At 43.9% G+C, this 18,074-nt stretch overlaps 2 protein-coding genes across 3 annotated transcripts in view; both read left to right on the forward strand.

The window, feature by feature from the left end:
* Window positions 1-638: 638 nt before the first annotated feature.
* Window positions 639-3,333, forward strand: RPL6 (ribosomal protein L6). The gene is made up of 6 exons (XM_042829215.1): window positions 639-956; window positions 1,059-1,157; window positions 1,425-1,568; window positions 2,112-2,160; window positions 2,469-2,653; window positions 3,138-3,333. The coding sequence occupies exons 1-6, from the start codon at window positions 675-677 to the stop codon at window positions 3,288-3,290; spliced, it is 912 nt and encodes a 303-aa protein (XP_042685149.1). The 5' UTR covers window positions 639-674; the 3' UTR covers window positions 3,291-3,333.
* A 12,072-nt stretch (window positions 3,334-15,405) lies between these two features.
* The window catches only part of HECTD4 (HECT domain E3 ubiquitin protein ligase 4), a 66,752-nt gene continuing 64,083 nt past the window's right edge, over window positions 15,406-18,074 (forward strand). For both annotated transcript variants that reach the window (XM_042829199.1, XM_042829200.1), the window contains exon 1: window positions 15,406-15,582. In XM_042829199.1, the coding sequence (XP_042685133.1) occupies window positions 15,406-15,582 (177 nt within the window). The remainder of the gene's footprint in view (window positions 15,583-18,074) is intronic.

The following is an 18,074-nucleotide window of genomic DNA, read 5'->3' on the forward strand; positions in this document are numbered from 1 at the left end:
CGTGCCCCGTGATTGGCGCGATGACGTCAGGCGCCACGCTCTCTTTAGGCCGCGGGTGCCCGGATGTAGATCTCTTTTCCTCCCCGGAAGGTAAGAATGGCGGAGCCACGGAGCGCAGGGCTGTGGCTCGAGTGGGCGCTATCCGCCTCCATCCGCTCCTGGGGTGCTGCGTTGGATTCGTGGTCTCGGCCTGGTGCCTGTAGGGCGGGCAGGGGGGCTGTTGGGGGAGGGTTGGGTGCCTCCTGCTGAGCCGTGGCAGAGCAGTGAGTCTGGGCTGGGCTTGGCCGCAGCGGGGGCCTTGCGTTGAGCTGTAGCCGAGGTGGGCTGCTGGTGGCGCTGAGGGAGCTGAGTGTATAGCGTGGCTCTCAGGGATAGGAGGGTGGCTGCAGCCTTCCTGTATATTTGTACCTTAGGCTGCCTGCTAGGGGGTTGAGTGCAGTCGTTGAGTTTAATAACAGCATTAGAGGGCAACTAAGACGTTAATGATTTTCACACTGCAGTGCTCTGCGTGGCTTTTAGCTCTGTGCTGTCTCTTTCCGATAACTACAAAAGGTGCTAAGAGCTCTTAGAATGGTATAAAGGATAATCTTATGCTTTTCTGTTTGATATAGGTGCTCTTCTGCATGCTTTGTAATCATTTTTCTGCATAGTTTCTGGTCTGTTTATGTCTGCAGATGGCGGGTGAGAAGAAGGCAGGTGAGAAGAAGGCAGGCGAAAAGAAGGCAGGCGAGAAGAAGCCGGCCCAGAAAAAGGTAGTAGAGAAGAAACCAGCTGACAAAAAGCCAATTGAGAAGAAGGCAAGCCAGAAGAAGGCACGTGAGAAGATAAAGAAGCCTAAAAAGTACCATGCCAGCCGCAACCCGGTCCTGGCGCGGGGCATTGGGAAATACTCCCGGTCAGCCATGTATGCCAGAAAAGCACTGTACAAACGCAAATACACTGCTCCAGAAACAAAGGTATGGATGATAAATACCACGTTTATGTAATTGTGCTGTTTGACCACTTCTTGTGGTGACTGGTTTGAAGTTTCACTTATTTTTCCTTTCCTTTGCTTACAGATAGAAAAGAAAAAGAAAGAGAAGCCACGCGCAACTGTCATCAAACCAGTTGGTGGAGACAAGAATGGAGGCAGCCGTGTGGTTAAAGTCCGCAAAATGGTAAGAAAAGGAGTTGAAAAAAGGAGCTCACGGTGTAAGGCTGTAGCATGTAATTTGTTAGTAGGTGCTGAGTCTCTTAGCAGGGCAATGAGTTGTTTAGAAAACAGTGTTTCAGTGTTTTCCTGAAATACTGGTTGCTGCCAAAGTTTCTTTCTAGAGAGATCATCTTTAAAGAGCAAATTATCTCTTAGAAAAGGAGGAGCCTGTAGTGAAAACATCTTATCTCATGGATTACAGGGTGGTACACTTTGTTCCTTTTCTTTCTAGCCTCGCTATTATCCAACTGAGGATGTTCCTCGCAAGCTTTTGAGTCATGGCAAAAAGCCATTTTCTCAACACAAGAGGAGGTTGCGGGCTTCTATTACTCCAGGAACTGTTCTGATCCTCCTGACTGGTCGTCACAGAGGCAAGGTAACTGGGAACTTCTGGTGCTCTTGCAGATCTGCAAGTGCAGTTGTATTCTGTCGGGATGGTTTTTTCATCCTGTTTTTAAGGGAAAGTCTTCTGTACAGGGCTGGAAGTTAAAACAGGCTAATCCAGTTGATTATACAGTGATAAAGGAGACTTGCTGCAACTCAGAAAACTACAGGTGCTTGTCATGTTAATTTTGCACTGCAGAATAGCAGGGCTGGTGCCTGTATTACTCTTTCAACAAGGCCAGAACTTTGGCTTGCTGTTACATAAAAAGAATTATGCATTTTCTTGGATTCCTCAGTTTCATTCTGTGGTAGCTTTGTCAAAGCTATATTCTGACAGGTGTTGGTAGCTCTGTTCCTGTGGTGTTTGCTTCTTATATAGCACAGCTGCATCCATGTTGGCTGCTTCTTTATGTATGTACCAACAGCACAGGCTGAATGTAGACATGGTCACAGTTTGGCTGCAGTGTTTCTCAAATGTCACAGGAGGTGTAATGCTGAAACCTGAGGACTGATGTCACATCTCATCTCTTTTCAGCGTGTTGTCTTTCTGAAGCAGCTTGGTACTGGCCTGTTGCTTGTTACAGGTAAGAAACAAAAGTGTTTACTTTCTAGTCTGAATTTGTCTCTGGAATTAGTGGTACTGACCTGGATTAAGATGATTTAGCATGCTATGTGTTTGTGTAACTACGAGGAATTATGTTTAGAGATTTTTCAGGGAGGTGAGTGGGAGTTAATTAAGCTTCAGTATCTGCACACTTGGAAGAGATCAGGAAGTATTTTTTATTTATGAAGAGGCAGTGGGGAAAGGATTTGTTGGTTGTTCTGATTTTCAGCTGTATCAAAAATGCCAGTTAAAAGTGGCAACTGTTGCCTGCCTTTCCTCTGCCTTTAGGACCTCTGGTTGTCAACCGTGTTCCTCTGCGTAGGGCCCACCAGAAATTTGTTATTGCTACATCTACAAAGGTTGATATCTCTGGAGTGAAAATTCCCAAGCATCTCACTGATGCCTACTTTAAGAAGAAGAAGCTGCGTAAGCCCAAGCACCAGGAGGGCGAGATCTTTGATACTGAAAAGGAAGTAAGGAACATGAGTGCTTATTCTTTGTGAACATCCTTATTGCTTAAAGCCAGGCTGGAAAGGGGAAATCCCATGAAACAAGTTGACAATGGTCCATAGTAGAGAAAGCTAATGCAATTAAAATGAACACATGCAGTAGCATTGAGATAAGCTCCTTTTAAACTTGGGGATTGTTTTCTACTTCTCCCTTAGCTGGACAACAGCAATGATTGTTCTAGTTGAATGCCTTTCTTGACCAAGAAACACCTTTACTGTTTTGATACTGCCAACAGCATGCTGCTGGCTCCAGCTATCTGCAACATAAGCCAAACTGTGGCTTCAGTTCTCTCTGCCACCTCCGGTCTGCTGCTTCCTATCACATATTTAAAATAAGCTGAGAAAAGATTTCCTGAAAATGCCAGAACTCAGGGTTTGCCCTGAATCTTCTCTAGAAGAGTCTGAAGTTGTTCTGTAGGATTTTAACATTATTCTTTGTACTTTCTAGAAATATGAGATAACGGAGCAACGTAAGACAGACCAGAAGGCAGTGGATTCCCAGGTCCTTGCACGAATCAAGAAGGTGCCTCAGCTCCGTGGGTACCTGCGCTCCACGTTCTCTCTCTCAAATGGAGTCTATCCTCACAAATTGGTGTTCTAAGTGTTCTGAAAGCACCACATTAAATTTGAGGGGAAAAAAGCAAGGATTTCTGGTGTCTTCATTGCATTCCCTAATTGGATGTGTTGTGTTAATCTTGCAGTGCAAATTATTTAAAGGACTGGAGTACTGCTTGTAGGAAATGGAGAGACCACATGCAGATGTGTAGAATTGAGCGAGTGCATACATATCTGAGGCTTTGTGGTGCTTTATTTTGTGGGGTTTCTTTTGGTAAGGGTTTTTTTGGGATGAAGGCTTTTAAATAAACAAACTATTGCTATTAACAGAAGGGAACAAGCATTTGAATTTCAAATAGTTTTAGCCATAAATGAGTTGCAGGGGGGAAAAAAGTTTTGGGGAAGAGAGTATAAATGCTGGATTTACTTACACATTTGAGAATAAACATCCAGCTCAAGGCCTCTGCTGTAGTTCTCTGTATCTTAATTGCTGAAATCTTCTGAGTCTGAAGAACCAGGTTGTAGCAGCACCCCACTGCTAGGTTACTCATTAGCATTTTAAAGTTTGGATGCAGCTTTGTTCAAATGGCATTTCTGATGAGCTGCTTTGATCCATCAATCACTGCATAAGCTTTGGAAAATACAGCAACTTCTTAGAGGCCTTTCTGGAGCTACGCCTTGCTTTTCTTAAGTAGGAACACTGGAATATTCTAAAGTGATTTTTGTAGGGTTTAATTACCCTATGTTTACTTCCTGTTTTTTATTTGTAGGCTCTAACATCCTTAGTTAAGAAGCAAGAATCCTTGCCACTGCAGTACCTTCTTAGATCAGGGAGCAAAAGCATGTTTCTTCTGTTATCTCAGAAATGAGTTTAAAAGCTTCAGTGAAAGGCAAGTGTGTTTCTCTTCTGGGAAACTTAGGGAGTTTCAGCAATTTTCCCAATCTTAGGAACTGGCAGAAAGCAGCTAGAGAAAGTTCATCCTGTCTGCTTGCTTTCTCTGTTGAGGTCAGTTATCAGATACACCTGGAAGAAAATGCTTAGATAGTAATAGATCCCTTCTTACAAAAACTGAGGCTGTACATTGTAACAAATCTGGCATGCTTGAGGTCTTTCTTAGCCAGAGTTCTGCAGGAAATGAGGCTTATATAACTGCACCATCTGTTTTCCCATTAATTCCTAGAGGAAAGTAGCCAGTGGGGTCAAACTTGACAGGGAGTCAAGATTTCACCAAATTCATACAAGCTTCATGAGAAGAGGCTAGAAAAGGGAGTGAGACAGCCCTCACTGAGGTGTGAGCCTGCAGTATGTCACATAGGAGTCACATACATGCATTGAGGGGAAGAACAGGATCTAGATTTGTCGACAATACCTGGCTCTGGATTCTCATAGATCAGGGACTGTAGTTCTTTCTATAGCTAATGCTGGCTGGTGTTAGAATACGGAGGCACTGATTGTCCTTCCACCATCTTCCTCTTTAATTAAATTTAATTTCAGTGTGCTTCAGCAGAGGGAGCCAATGAGCAAGCTTAGTCCAAATGCAGCAAACACTCCTGTGCTGCTGGCTGAGTGTGAGTTTCATGATCAGCTGTGCCAGGTTCTGCCCTGTGCTGCTCCTGGAAGATGATCTTTATTTTTCAATGTCATCAGAGCAATGTCTGTGATGAGTAGCATCTTCTGTTGTATGTGGTTCAGTGGATGATGGTCATAGAGGCTTTTAAATTGATGTGAGATTTTACAGCAGCGATGGGGCTGGCCCTGTTAGCATAAATCAACTAGAAAGACATGCAAGCATTGGATGCAGCTCAGTGCTAATGCTAAAGTAAGTTAGCTGGTACTGCTGAAGGAAGCAAAGCAACATGCTTAGAAATCTTGCTTACAGAAAGATTGTACACAGGGTATTTAAATGGGAAAAGTGTAAAAACAAAGCAGACCTTGATCAATATAGTCTGTAGCTCCATGTGATGTTACAAAGTCTGCAAACTGAGATTCAGTTGCACTCTAAGGAAAAAGTTAAGAGGTGTTCCTGTTCCAGTCATCCCCCTTTTGGAATGGGGAAGCTGTAGTAAGGAAATAGCTATGTGGGTTAGTCTAAGGAAACAAATCATTTAGATACAACAGCCTTTTCTATAATTATGATTTACTTTGACACATTCCTCACGTGTGTGTCAATCAACGTGAAATTGCTATTAGACCATTAATCTTGTTTATTCAATAGGGAGGCTCTTGACTCTCAATGTGCTGTCAGGATGTGACTTGGTAATGTAATTAATTGTCTTCATAGGTACAGAGAAATGCTGTCGGGTACTCCTGCCTCCTTTGTCCCAGTACTCTTGCTTGTCTGGGGGTGAACCAGGAGCTAAACAAGCCTGTAAGAGCCTTGCAAGGTGGGGAGGGGAGAAGGAGGAATGAGTATTTCCTTTAGGGATATAAACTAGCACAGAGGGGTGTGGGAGCAGGGGCACTAGCTGTTAATACCAAATCATGCTCTTACTGTGGCAAGCAACTCCTCAGGCTTCAAATCAGAAAAAGGGGGACAGCAAAACCCTCATCTTTCATAAGGAAAAATAGCCAGTGAACAGCTGTGATTTGTCTTGCTTTTAACCTCCAAAATATTTTCCCTGAGTTCTGTGAAATCATTTTTTTTTGAAGTGATTTAAGGTGGGGGATGGAAAAGAGGAATAATGACAACTGTGTAGATATCCCAGTGAGAAGCAGTGTCAGTATTAGAAGGGTTTGTTTTCAATCTAGATATCATCTGCTACCTGAAAAGTACTTCCACCAAATAAAGAGCTTTTGTGTGCATTCTTGCTGTCCCACAGCTTTTCTCATTCTGAGCATGTAAACAGCTCTGCGTTCCTGGCTAGCTGAGTCATTGCTTTTCACTGAGCATCTGCCACAGAAGAAGCTAGAGACATCCAAAGCCTCAGTCACCCAATCAAAAGTGCTGGAGATGTGCAGGTCCAAAAATAGTGGCAGACTCAACCACAGCAGCACTTCATTAGCATCAAATGTGCTCTTTGCTTCAGCTGCCTAATAAAGTGACATGTAATTATAATAAAGCATCCTTACGAGAGGAAAGAGAGAGGGATATTGGGTTTCTCAGGGAATTGATAACGTGTTGTGATGCCTTAAGATCTACGAGCACCTGTTTTTACCTGTGAGCTGCCTCTGTGAAATAGCCTGGTGGGTTCAGTCCAGTCCACAGAGTTTTCCTGCTGCTGTGTGGCTGGCAGTCTAAAAGGCTTCGCTTCTGGAAGTTGGTGTAAAATGAAGCTTAATTGCAAGGTAAAGTACTTTCAAGTGGCAGGTTTGTGAAGAATGTTACCTTTTGGTATTTCAGGTTTGACATGCTTGTTTTCAACCTTAAGATAAGCTGCTATGGCTGGAGTGTGAAGGTGCTTTTATAGGACTGCTGTCTGCAGTCTTTTGGCCAGGTGTTGAGACTCCATTTCCTTGCTGACTAAACCAGAAGCAATTACATCTTCATCCATTTCATCAGTCCTATGTGATCTAGAGGTTTTTCACTTGACGGATGCATTTGGGATGTAATTCTTTTTAAAATTAAGGCTTTCAGATATCACTAAGGGCTGTACATGGTATCCTGTTGTTCAAAAGGCTCATTTTCATATCAGGACATAAAATACAAAGATGAAATGTGCAAAAACAGTCCTATAGAGTAAGTCTATGTCTTTTATATGTAAGGATGGATGATTATTTTTCAGAACAAACTAATATGAAGGGTCTAAAAAGAATGCATGTATTTCATGACAGATGTTTTGTTAAAACCAGTATTCAAATTACTGGTGTAAATGTCCTGCTGAACTGATGTGAAGATCTGCTTCATGGAATTTTGTAGAAGCTGGTGGGCAACCGTGACTGTTCTCCTTAAAATAAGCATGAAAAATAAACACCCCTCTGGAATCAGAGAGCTGAAACAACAGCAATTCCAATGACAGACACATGGCAAAACTTCTGTACATTGCACATTATCCACATGGTTTCCCTCTGGACTAGTGCAGAAAGTGCAAAAAGGGCATTTGAAATGGGGAGCTTTGCATTTTGTGAGAGAAAAGAAGCAAACATACATACACTGGGGACTCAAAGGGTGAAAAATGAAAACTGCAGTTGAGGAAGCTTTTTTGTGAAAATACTGGCTTTGCTCTAAGTACAGTGCACAAAAATCTGTGGCTCATTTAATCCAATTTTAAATTCCAAACTTTTGGAAAGAATGTTTTTCCATACTTTGTAAGTAAACAGGACTTCATTGAGGCAATGCCTAGCATCATCATGCAACTGTCTTCTAACACAGGCAACCCACTAATCTCCAAACTGGTTAACAGCTTGAATCCAAACATGGAAATAATGCAAACAACTTCAAAAATGATGTAGTTGGGCTTACCTGAAGTGACACCTGATTTCACAAGTGTCTCAGCATGAGCCAGGCAGTCTCCTGGGGATTTGTAAGAACAACCGTTACAATTTCTATCGTTCTTTCCATCCTGTCATCTTGAGCTGCAGCTTTTCATGCCATTCCACTGGCTAGCACACTGTGCCTGGCTATACCAGATAATCGAGCCCAAGGAATTGCTTTACTGTGTGTGTCATGCACAGTTCTGTAGTCATTTGGAACAACAGTCTGGAAGAACGGAGCACTGAGCACAATACACATATTTTATGGTCACTGTTTTGGATACAAAAGGTTGGGCTGATGTTATCTGTCTGTGAACCAATAATCTGATGAAGATAGTGATGCTCTATAGCCCTCCAAATAGTTGGTTTGGCTTTGATGACTGACAGGTAGTGCTGCTCTCCATTCTTCCATTGACTGCTCATAGAGTTATTTTACTTGAAGGGCAATTAACCGTTCTTCACTGTTTATCTGCAGGCCACTTGTGATGCTCTTTTTAAAGAAATACAGCTATGTTGTTAAAGTCAAGGATTCATTCCAGAAAAGACTGATATTGCCCATCAAAATCAGGATTTTAGTAGTGCTTGGCATTCATTCCACTGCAGCATTTATAAACTTAACTCTACAATTATACAGAGAAACTGTCTTGCCTGTAGCAGCATGAAGAGACTTCCAACATTCCAGGCCTCATCTGGGGGCCAGTCCATTGCAAGTCTGTGGAATGATGAATTATTTGGCCTTCACTGGTTTATACCATCTGGCTGTAAGGAACAGAGGGAAAAACAGGTGAGTCATAGTGAGCAGAGCAAAGCTTGCACCTCTCAGAAATCAGCAATGTCCCCTCACTAAAAAAAAAACAAAACCACACAGTAGAAATCTGTACCTTTTTTTAATCATCTCCCTCATTTATATCCCATCAAGTTGCTCAGTGCTGTGACTCTGTTGCATAACAGTTCTTACTCTTCTTTTAAAAGTAGATTATTGGCTGGAAAATATAGGAAAGAGATACTGAAAATAACAGAAAGAGAGGAAGGGGAGGCAAACACCAAGGGAAGAGCATCTTTGGAGTTCTGGGCACTTACAGCTGCAAAACAACACCACGCAGAGAGCAAAATTGCTCTCCTCAGAGAAGGCATTCCAATTTGCACTGTGTGGATTCAGTTCTCAATTAGTAGCTTTCAATTTTAGTTTGTTTTGAATGCCTGTCACCATTGAAGAGAAAATTAGTACAGCGAACAGCATTTTCTCAGGCCAGGGATTCACTGACCTGGGTTCCTTTTCTTAGGAAAAAGGGTAGTTAGAGCTGCAGTGCCTGCAAAAACCTGCTAATTAAGACTTCACAGGATTTTGGAACTGATCTGCGAATTTCAAATTGAAGACAAATGTACAAAAATCATCTCATTTAAACTCCTCATTTAAAATCCTGTTTTGGCTCTTTCTTTTGTGCCCTGTTGTAGACTGTCTAGTCACTATTTTCTAACATCCTTGCAAGTTGTACCTTATTTGCAGGTGTGCTCATGGAAGGCAACTTACTTTTAGAAGAATGAAATGTAATGAGTTGTGGATGTTATTCTCAACATTGCTATCTAGTCGTGGGCAGATGAATAGATTTTGCAACAGGATTGGCTTGTCTAGTGCATTGCTAAACCCTCTGCTAGCAGAGATCCCTCATCAGGAGGTGATCCAGTCCCATGCTGAGCACAGCAATGAGAAAGGCTTCCTGATCTCTCTTCAGCTGGGGTATAAGCTCGCAACATTTTATTCTGTCCAGCAGTTCATTTCTTCTCTCTTAGCTTCAGTCTTCCACGTATTCATTGCCATGTCTCCTCCCTGCCTTCTCTTACCAAGTTAAACATACCAAAACCTTTCAAGCCTTCCTCACAGGCTGTATTTTCAAGCTGCACGATTGCTCTCATCAAGGCTTTCTCCAGTCCATTCACAGACCTCTTGAAAAGCAGAGGTCAATTCCAAATTCAGCCATCCAGACAATTCTCCATGGTCAGAGAAGTGGTTCTGTTCTGCGCCTGTAAAACATTTCAGTAAGATTTTGGTTTTGAATGAAGCTGACAGCTGTTACAGAAGTACAGATATAAGTAAAAGCATTACATATAAATTCTTGCTAGTAATAGTAATCCCAGCTTTCCACCCACTTACCATTCATACATTTCATTTTGCTCTGTTTATTACATCTGCGTTAAATTCTCAGTGTCAAAATATTCCTGACCTCACTGTATGATGAATTTAGATTGAGATAGATGAATGAAATTAAGCTAGCCTGATATTTATGTTTTCCTAGATAGTTTGACTTTCTGGTATACCAAAAAGGAAAGAAAACTGACAATTTATTTTACTCCCAAGGTATTTCCTGTAGGAAGGAGAGATGGTTATGAACAAGAAATGCCTTTTACTGTCTAAAGAGGGCAGAAAGGGCAGAAAGAATGGGACAGACTCTTTAGCAAGATCTGTTGGGATAGGACAAGGGGAAATGGTTTCAAACTAGAAGAGGGAAGATTTAGGTTGGATATAAGGAAGAAGTTTTTTACAATAAAGGCAGTGAGGCACTAGCACAAGTGAGGGAGACTTCCCAGGGCAGCGTGTGAGTGTCTGCCTACAGGGAGTGAGAGCCCCCCGTAGCACCTGCAAGTACAACCTATGGTGCTTCCACACCTCATGATGCAGCTGCTATCTCCGTGCTTCACGTTTCCATCAGACTTTGGTGATGTGAACATCCTTCTCCTCCCCCAGGAAGTCTGATGGCAGGTTTGACAACATGCTTCAATCAGTGCTGAGCGAGCATTTGAGGGAATCTAATGAATCACTCACAAACCTTGGCAGATGGCTGCACCCATCTCTGCAGGACTCAGCACCAGGGAGGTGACATCCTGTTTGTGAGCTGGGGCACAGTGCTGTGACAGCAGCATGATCCAGAGCAGAGGTTAAGGCACTCATTTTCTGCACAGTGCACTGAGGATGGCTTTACATGTCAAGTTCCCTGAAAATATGATGTGAAGTAAAAGAGTTTGTGTTCATGCTGCTTAATGCAGAGAAGGAAAAGATACTGAATTTAAATATCTTAAAGCTCTCTCTTTAGCTGTTCCATTCCTATTTGTTGACTATCCAAGATTCAAAATTACAATATCAGCCTGTGACTGCAAGTGGAACTTGTATTAATTTTGCAAAAATTAAAACTGATGTCTTTGAACACACAAAAAAATGACATTTTAGATGTCTGCCATGGGACAAAGGACAGCTCTGAGTAACAAGGAAACACTCCTTGTAATAAAAGCTGTTGCTGCATCAGTAAATGGAATTGTCTCTTGTTGTCAGTGAATAATTCTCAAACACAGAGATTTGAAGAATTAATATTTCAACCAATTTGCATGGAAAATTAAATAATTGAAATACAAATGTAGAAATTCTATTCCTTGAAGACTGAAACACTTTCTGTTCCAAGAGTTTTATGTAAAACTTGATGTAGAATAAGCAGTAAATACTAAGCTAGATAAACTTCCAGTGAAAGGTGTATTTTGGCTTTGTGCCTAAGAATTAGCCCTTCCTCTCTGCAGACCACTTCCAGCATTATGACAGCATAATGGCCCTCCTCCCTTCTGCTAAAGGAAGAAAACACCACAGCTCCTGAAACCTACACTGGTCCAAAAAAATGGCATTTTTGTAATTGATTCATAAAATTGATGTTCAAATCCTCAGATCTCAGTCAAACTCTTCAGGATTTGGACAGTTTAACATTACATGCACTGAAAAACACTTTAGAAACTGGCCATTGTAATAATTTGTATGAATTACATAAATCCACGTTGTCACATCTGTATTTTTACAGCGTTAAACAGAATACTGTGGCAGACTTTTTTTCACTTACTTTTTTCCTCATTTTGTTGCACCAGTTTTGAGGGAGGTTGAATTGTAAAGCAGTACTGAATAGCTGTATTTAAAACCTACCTATTTTGGGGTATTAATAATGAGTCCTCCGAGACATTACAGATTCAGAAATTCAGGACAACCACGAAGGGATCTGTTCAGCTCTCAGCCACTCTTCCTCGGTGATGGGCAGCATTTAAATGCTTCCCACCATAAGGCATTACTGATGTTAAAATCAGAAATGTTCTCCGTGCCTTCAGCTGCTGGAACAAAACAAGAAGGCTTCAATTACAGTAGCAGAAATTCAATTAAGGATCGGGAAACTCCCTAAAAGTAATTACAATTGAACAGTAGAAGACTGCAGTCGGACTCTTGACTTTGGATGGGACAAGAATGTGTCACAAATCATGTAATCACAGCGTAGGTCATAGCACTGGATTACGTGATTTCTAAGAAAACCTTCTAGCATCATGATTATGATTCTGTAATTTGCAGTTGTTTCATGTCCAGGCTGTTTGTGAGCTAGGTAAATCATACTCATTTTTCATACATTAAAATTGTCCTCACTCGTTTTTTTTGTATTTCCCTCATCAATCCTACTTTGCCACCAGTCAGTCTCCTTCAGTGACCATTGTTAATGTACCAAATTGAGTGCCCTGGCAGTGCTCCTCCAACCAGACCCAGCTGCAGACCGTTGACTCATCTGCTTGAAAAATAATTAAAGCAAACAACTGATTTTCTGTACAAACCTATTTACAAGTCAAGGATTTTGTTTCTTCACCTCAAGGATTTATGTCACAAAGCTATTCTTGTCTTTTTCTAAGTCATATCATCTCCTGTAATGTAGTACAAGTCTTCTTTGTAGTCATTGCAGTACGCCTCTGAATGCCACATCGAAGTTACAGTGGCTGACATTTTCTGGTGACACCCAGAACAAAAATAATATTTCTTTTCACTAGATTATACAAGATTTTCTGCACCAGATGCCAGGCAAACAGTATTAGATTCACAGAATTCATTACACAACCACGGCCTTAGTACTGAACATTTCATCTATAAAGCTCTGTCAGCACTCCTTGCTACGTAAGCTCATACATCATACAGTGGTGGCATGTAAATCTTACATTTACTAGTGATTATTTCACTAAACCATGCTGAGACAGGGCAGGACACAATTCTCAATGTTATCACAGAGCATGCCAGTGCCTCACTACCCTTACTGTAAAAACCTCTTCCTTATATCCAATCTAAGTTTCCCTTCTCTTAGTTTGAAACCATTTCCCTTTGTCCTATCACACAGGTTGCTAAAAAGCCCATCTCCTTCTTTCTTATAATCCCTCTTCAGATACTGAAAGGCAGCTCTCAGGTCTCCCCAAGACCTGGCACTAGATAAATTCAATAACTGGTATTTCACTTCAAACTGTCAGATCAAATACTTTAAAATTCAGGAGGAAAAAAAAAACAACAAAAAACAACCCTCAAACAAAGATCTATGAAACAGTGAACAGAAGTTCACTCTGGAATGTCTTCCCATAAAAAAAAGAATATGAAAAGGGATTTCTGGAATGCAGGCATCATCCCCAGCTCACAGTGAAGCAGCCTGCTTGTCTCTCAGGAGCAGCTCAGGTTACTGACCTGACACACAACACAGGATCAGGATCCTCAGTGTCGGGCTGTGCCCTAAGAGGTTTGCCAAGCCCAGGTCAATGACAAAGCACAGCCTCTGGCTGGTGTATAATTTAGCCACACACCTCTCTCTGCACTTAGTCCAGCATGAGTGCATCCAGAGTTACCCATACCTCTCTTGTAGCTCTGAGTCAGCTCTTTCTTCAAAAACAAGACCTTGGTTTGTATTTCAAAGCAATTAGTAGGCTGAATCGACAGCTATATCAAACCCTTCTTCTCCATCTGGGAGCTGCTGTGACAACCCCATTCCTCTGGGGTAAAGCAGTCCACAAAGCCCTGGAAGGAGCATGTGAGAGCTGGAAACAAAGAATTTTCAGCCTGAGGTTACCCAGAACAACAGATGTACCCAAAATCCGTCTACCTCTAGAAAACATGGCAAATCCCTCCTGTTGACAAGCCTCTCTGGTGTGAGTGTTGCCATTGAACATCTTATTTTACTCCCAGCTCTGCTGTCTGTATTGATTTTGCAGTAGATGTACCAAGTGCTACCATTATAGTATTAGAAAATTTAAAGAGAGTTTTTTTTCCAGTGTGCCAGTTATATGTGTACACTTTTTCTTTCTCTATTCTTGTCTCATATGAATGAATGAAAACAATATAAAACTCCTACTCTGGTAACAAAACAACACCACTAGTCATTATCTTGCGGTGAAATATTGCGACTAATCTGAGCTCAGCAGCTTTCCCATTCCTCTGAGGAGACCTTGCGAGCACAGCTTATCTCACCAGCCAGCACTCAGCTGCCATGTCCCACCTGCCACCACATCTTCAGACCTCAGCATTCTGAGTACTCAGAGGGCTCCTGGGGGAGGATGGGGCGAATTTCATGGCTGTGGGTACGTTCGTCTGCAGCCGTGCTTCTGCGTGTCGTGCCTTGACTGAAAAGAACACATGCCCACCACAGTCTCTCTCTCTCTTACAAAAGCCTTTGATACCAAATCTCCCCGTTCAAAAACGAGACTCTCCAGTGCAAAGTGACGTAGGTTGCTCCAAAAGAAATGCCTCTTCATTATTATTATGGAAATGATTAAGAGCAGAATAACACGGGTAGAGCACATTCTCAGCTACAGAACGTGATTTTTCAACATAGTCAGCACCATTAGCTGTGCATTTTTTGGCAACGATGAACAACGTCGCGCTCATACAAATCTGCACCAGCAGAGGTGATCCATAAAAGCACCACTCACCCCTCACTGTGCTCACATCTACTGTTGGGTCTCCGTAAACATCGATGAATATCAGCGGGCACCATTTTTTCCACATGGAGGAATTCAGTTCCACACCTTTGCTTCATACACACTTCCACGCCAGACGGCATTTTGTCTTGGGCCGAAGGTCTGAGCCCAAGGGTATGAAATCAGAGTGATGGAAATAGGGCAGGTCACACAATGGTGCCCAAATGAGGGAAGAAAGGTCCGTTTTCCTTTGCGTCTCCTGTTCTCCACATGTACTGCAGCGTTTCCTTGGCACCCACTGCCACGTTCACCACACAGATAAACGGGTTGGAGGGCTGCTCACGCGTCCTCAGGGGCTCGGGGGGCTTTGGGCAGCGAGGGAAACTCTGAGGGGTGGAATTCTGAGGGGCAGCGTTGCGGGAGCGGCATCAGTGAGGAGAGCGGTGATAACGCGCGGGACTGAAGGGCGGCCATCCTCCCCGCCACTGAGGTGACCGACGCACGGGCGGAGGCGCCGTCCCCGAGGGCGGGGCGCGGGACGGGACACCGAGGGGCGCTGCTCTGAGGGCGGGGCGGGGCGCGGCGCTGAGCGGAGCTGCCGGGGCGGCGGCGGGGACGGGCTCTGCGGGGAGCCGCCCCCGGGGGCGGGGTGCAGGGCGCCGGGGCGGCACCGAGGGGCACCGAGGGCGGACCCCGTCGGGGCCGGGTGAGGGGGGTTGGGTGTATTGTTCCCCGCGCGGTGCATGCCGGGCCCGCCTCAGCCCCCAACATGGCGTCGCGCTGTCACCTGTGTGTGTGAGGAGGGAGCGGGACGCGGTGGCGGCGGGCGGGCACGGCGGCTCCCGGCGCTCCCCGGCCCGCTGGCGCCGCGGTGGCAACGCGCCGCGCCTCGCTGCTCCCTACCGCGCTCCGGCTGTCCGCCGGGGATCCCCCTGCCCCCGCCCTGCCCCCGCCATGGGGGGGTAGCGGCGGCCGCCTCCCCTCAGCCCTGCGGAGCCCCAACGCCGCCCGCGCCATGGGCTCACCGGCGGCCGCTTCGGCGGCGGCGGCGGCGGCCGGCGACTCGGCGCAGTGGCTGTCGGTGAAGGAGGAGACCATCTTCCTGCACGACGGGCTGATCCGGGTCACCGACCTGGCCGAGCTGCCCAGCGAGATCGTCGGAGTGGCGGAGCCCGGGGACACCGAGCTGGAGGTGAGGTGGGGCCCCCAGCTGAGCGGGGTGGCGGGGCGGTGGGTGCTGCGGGGCCGGCAGCCTCCTGGCACCGAGGCCTGTCGGATTTATTGCGAATAATGGTGAAAGCGGAGCTGGGCAGGAGGACGGCGGCGCTGAAGATGGAGGGTGAAGCGTCTCATGGATGGGGAAATCGTTTGAACCGTGCTTGCGTGTTTTTAAGGCGGCCTTCGGCTCTGTTGTTTTTATTTAGGGTTTTGAGTCTTTCTGCTGTTGCGATTAACCTGTTTTACAATAGTGTGGTGCTGGGATGTCCTGGGGCTGCGTTTAGGCTGCTGCCAGCGATCGCTGTTCAAGATGCGGGAGAGCAGCTGGGATTTTCCTCCCAGCTTTCCGCCTTGGCGGTGGCAAATTATACGGCAGTTTTATCTCCCGAGGAGACAGCGGAGGGCTGAATGTCACGGATTGTAGGCTGCATCTCTTCTGCAGGCTGCATTTGCTCCCTGTGTGCCTCCCTTCTCTCCTTTCACCCCGCCCTCCTCTCCAGCGCTGTGGCTCGCAATGACACAGGGTCTTTGTCAGAGGAACCAGGAGGGGATGGTTCGATAGCAGCTCTGTCTCTGTGCTGTGCTGGGTTGCCTTGAGGCCTCCAAGCCCTTTGGCTGCTTCCCAGAAAGCCCAAAACCAGGCTGGAGGATTCGGTCCCGGCAGCGTCATTGTTGGAGCCGTGACGTGGAGTCTTTAAGGCCTTTAGGAAAACTTCCTACTGCCTTATCGAGGGGGAGAGATTTCCTGCTGAGAGAGTGTTTTGTGCTCTGTGTGATTGGAGATGGGGGTGGGAGCAGGAGCTGCTCCCGTGAAATGGATGTTGGCAAATATCACATGAACGGTTGGATTTCTGAGGTGGATGACAGCTCTGAGCATAAATGTGAGATGGTTCTCCCTTGTCCGCTCTGGCATTCAGTGCAGCTTGAATTCAAGAATGCATTTTGGTTCTGTTACGTATTTCTAGAAACACCATCAAGTCCAATAAATGTGTGAGGGAAAACATGCACTCACAGCATTCTTAGTACCATGTGGTGATGAAGGAGGATACACATTAAAAACAAACAGTTTTGTAAGATCTAACGAGCTGGAAATGTGTTCTTCCATGGAACTGGACAAACGCTTTGGATTGGGCAGTTTTTTGTTCAGGTGAGGAAAAGACTGTCCTGTCCTTCAGGCACTTCTATGAGTCTTTCAGCAATCCAGTGCCAATGATTCACACCATTTTTCTGTTCCTGATTTTTTTTTTGTTGTTGTTGTTGCTTTGTTAACCATGTTTGCAGCGTGGAACTTTAAAATAAATAAACATCCCTTTTTGCTACAGTCTTCATTTTTATATATAGCCTTAAGCATTTAATTTCCTTTTCACTGAAAGGATAGCTGACCACAAGAGACTTCATTTTCAGTTCTTGTTTGTGAGATGGTTATAGTTTTTAGGCAGTGTGGGTGGGTGGGGTGTTTAAAAAAAAAAAAAAAAAAAAAAAAAAATTTGAAATTTCAAGTCATGTAAATTAATTTGCTCATAACTTTTTTGTGTGTGAGCCTTTTTAATAAAGGGCTACCTTGGTAAATTGGAATGGCTTTGAGGAGCCATTTTGTGGAAATAGGTGCATGCATCTTGTTGAAGAAATGTGGTCGTACGGTCAGCTGATGCACTGAAGGGCACTTTTGCACTGTTTCTGCTCCTGGTTGCTTTGTAATAAATATAATTGAAAACAAAGTGACTGGAAGTCTCTGTGGATATATGATGGGACGAGGGTGGGAGATGCTGCAGCTGCTGCTTTGATTACTAAACTTCTTTAGTGCACTCTGTGCTTTGTCAGTGACACTGTGAACCCTGATTGACTCTTCCATATGAAGTGCTTAATTAAAAAAATATTTAACAATCAACATTTTTTTTATTTTGAAAGTAACATTATGGTCTGCTTTTGCTTAAAAATTCTTGTAAGAGCGTATTGGTGGGTAATGTCAGTGTATTTGCACATGTTTCCTTTGTCCTTCTGTTCTAAGGTCTTGTTTGGCGTCCTACCAAAAAAGCTTTATGAACATTTAGACCTGTTGTTCTAACTTCCACCTTATTTTTTTATTAATATCTGTGTACCTGTGCATGCATGTATGTATTTGTATGTATGCATACAAATTTTCTTCTCCCATAACAGTATTTTAAGAGTGTTAACCTTCTCCTCGGCATGAAAGTAACTTGTTCTAGGGGTACCATTCAGTTTTGGTCATTAGTTTCTTATTTTTAATTTTTACAGAGCATAAATGGCGTATACTGTATTTTTAGTTTATCAACATATTTGCAAAGATGATGAACTACCAACACTAAAAGGGATAAGTATATTTTTAATATTGATGTGTATATAAGTGTTTTAAATATCAATAGATTATAATGATGTGCATACAAAAGCTGCTGCTTGTGTGGGTTTTCCAATCAGATCTAGTCAGGAAGAGAGCTAGGCTAGTTA

This window comes from Centrocercus urophasianus, unplaced genomic scaffold (assembly GCF_019232065.1).
Source record: "Centrocercus urophasianus isolate 14NV4802_14NV808 unplaced genomic scaffold, USGS_Curo_1.0 seq_30, whole genome shotgun sequence".
Taxonomy (NCBI): Eukaryota; Metazoa; Chordata; class Aves; order Galliformes; family Phasianidae; genus Centrocercus; species Centrocercus urophasianus.

Bases quoted from the DNA above. Each gene is read 5' to 3' on its own strand.
- RPL6 (XM_042829215.1), top strand. From the start codon at position 675: ATGGCGGGTGAGAAGAAGGCAGGTGAGAAGAAGGCAGGCGAAAAGAAG. The intron at 1,569-2,111 runs GTAACTGGGAAC...ATCTCTTTTCAG, and splicing joins CTGGTCGTCACAGAGGCAAG to CGTGTTGTCTTTCTGAAGCA. The intron at 2,654-3,137 runs GTAAGGAACATG...TGTACTTTCTAG, and splicing joins TCTTTGATACTGAAAAGGAA to AAATATGAGATAACGGAGCA.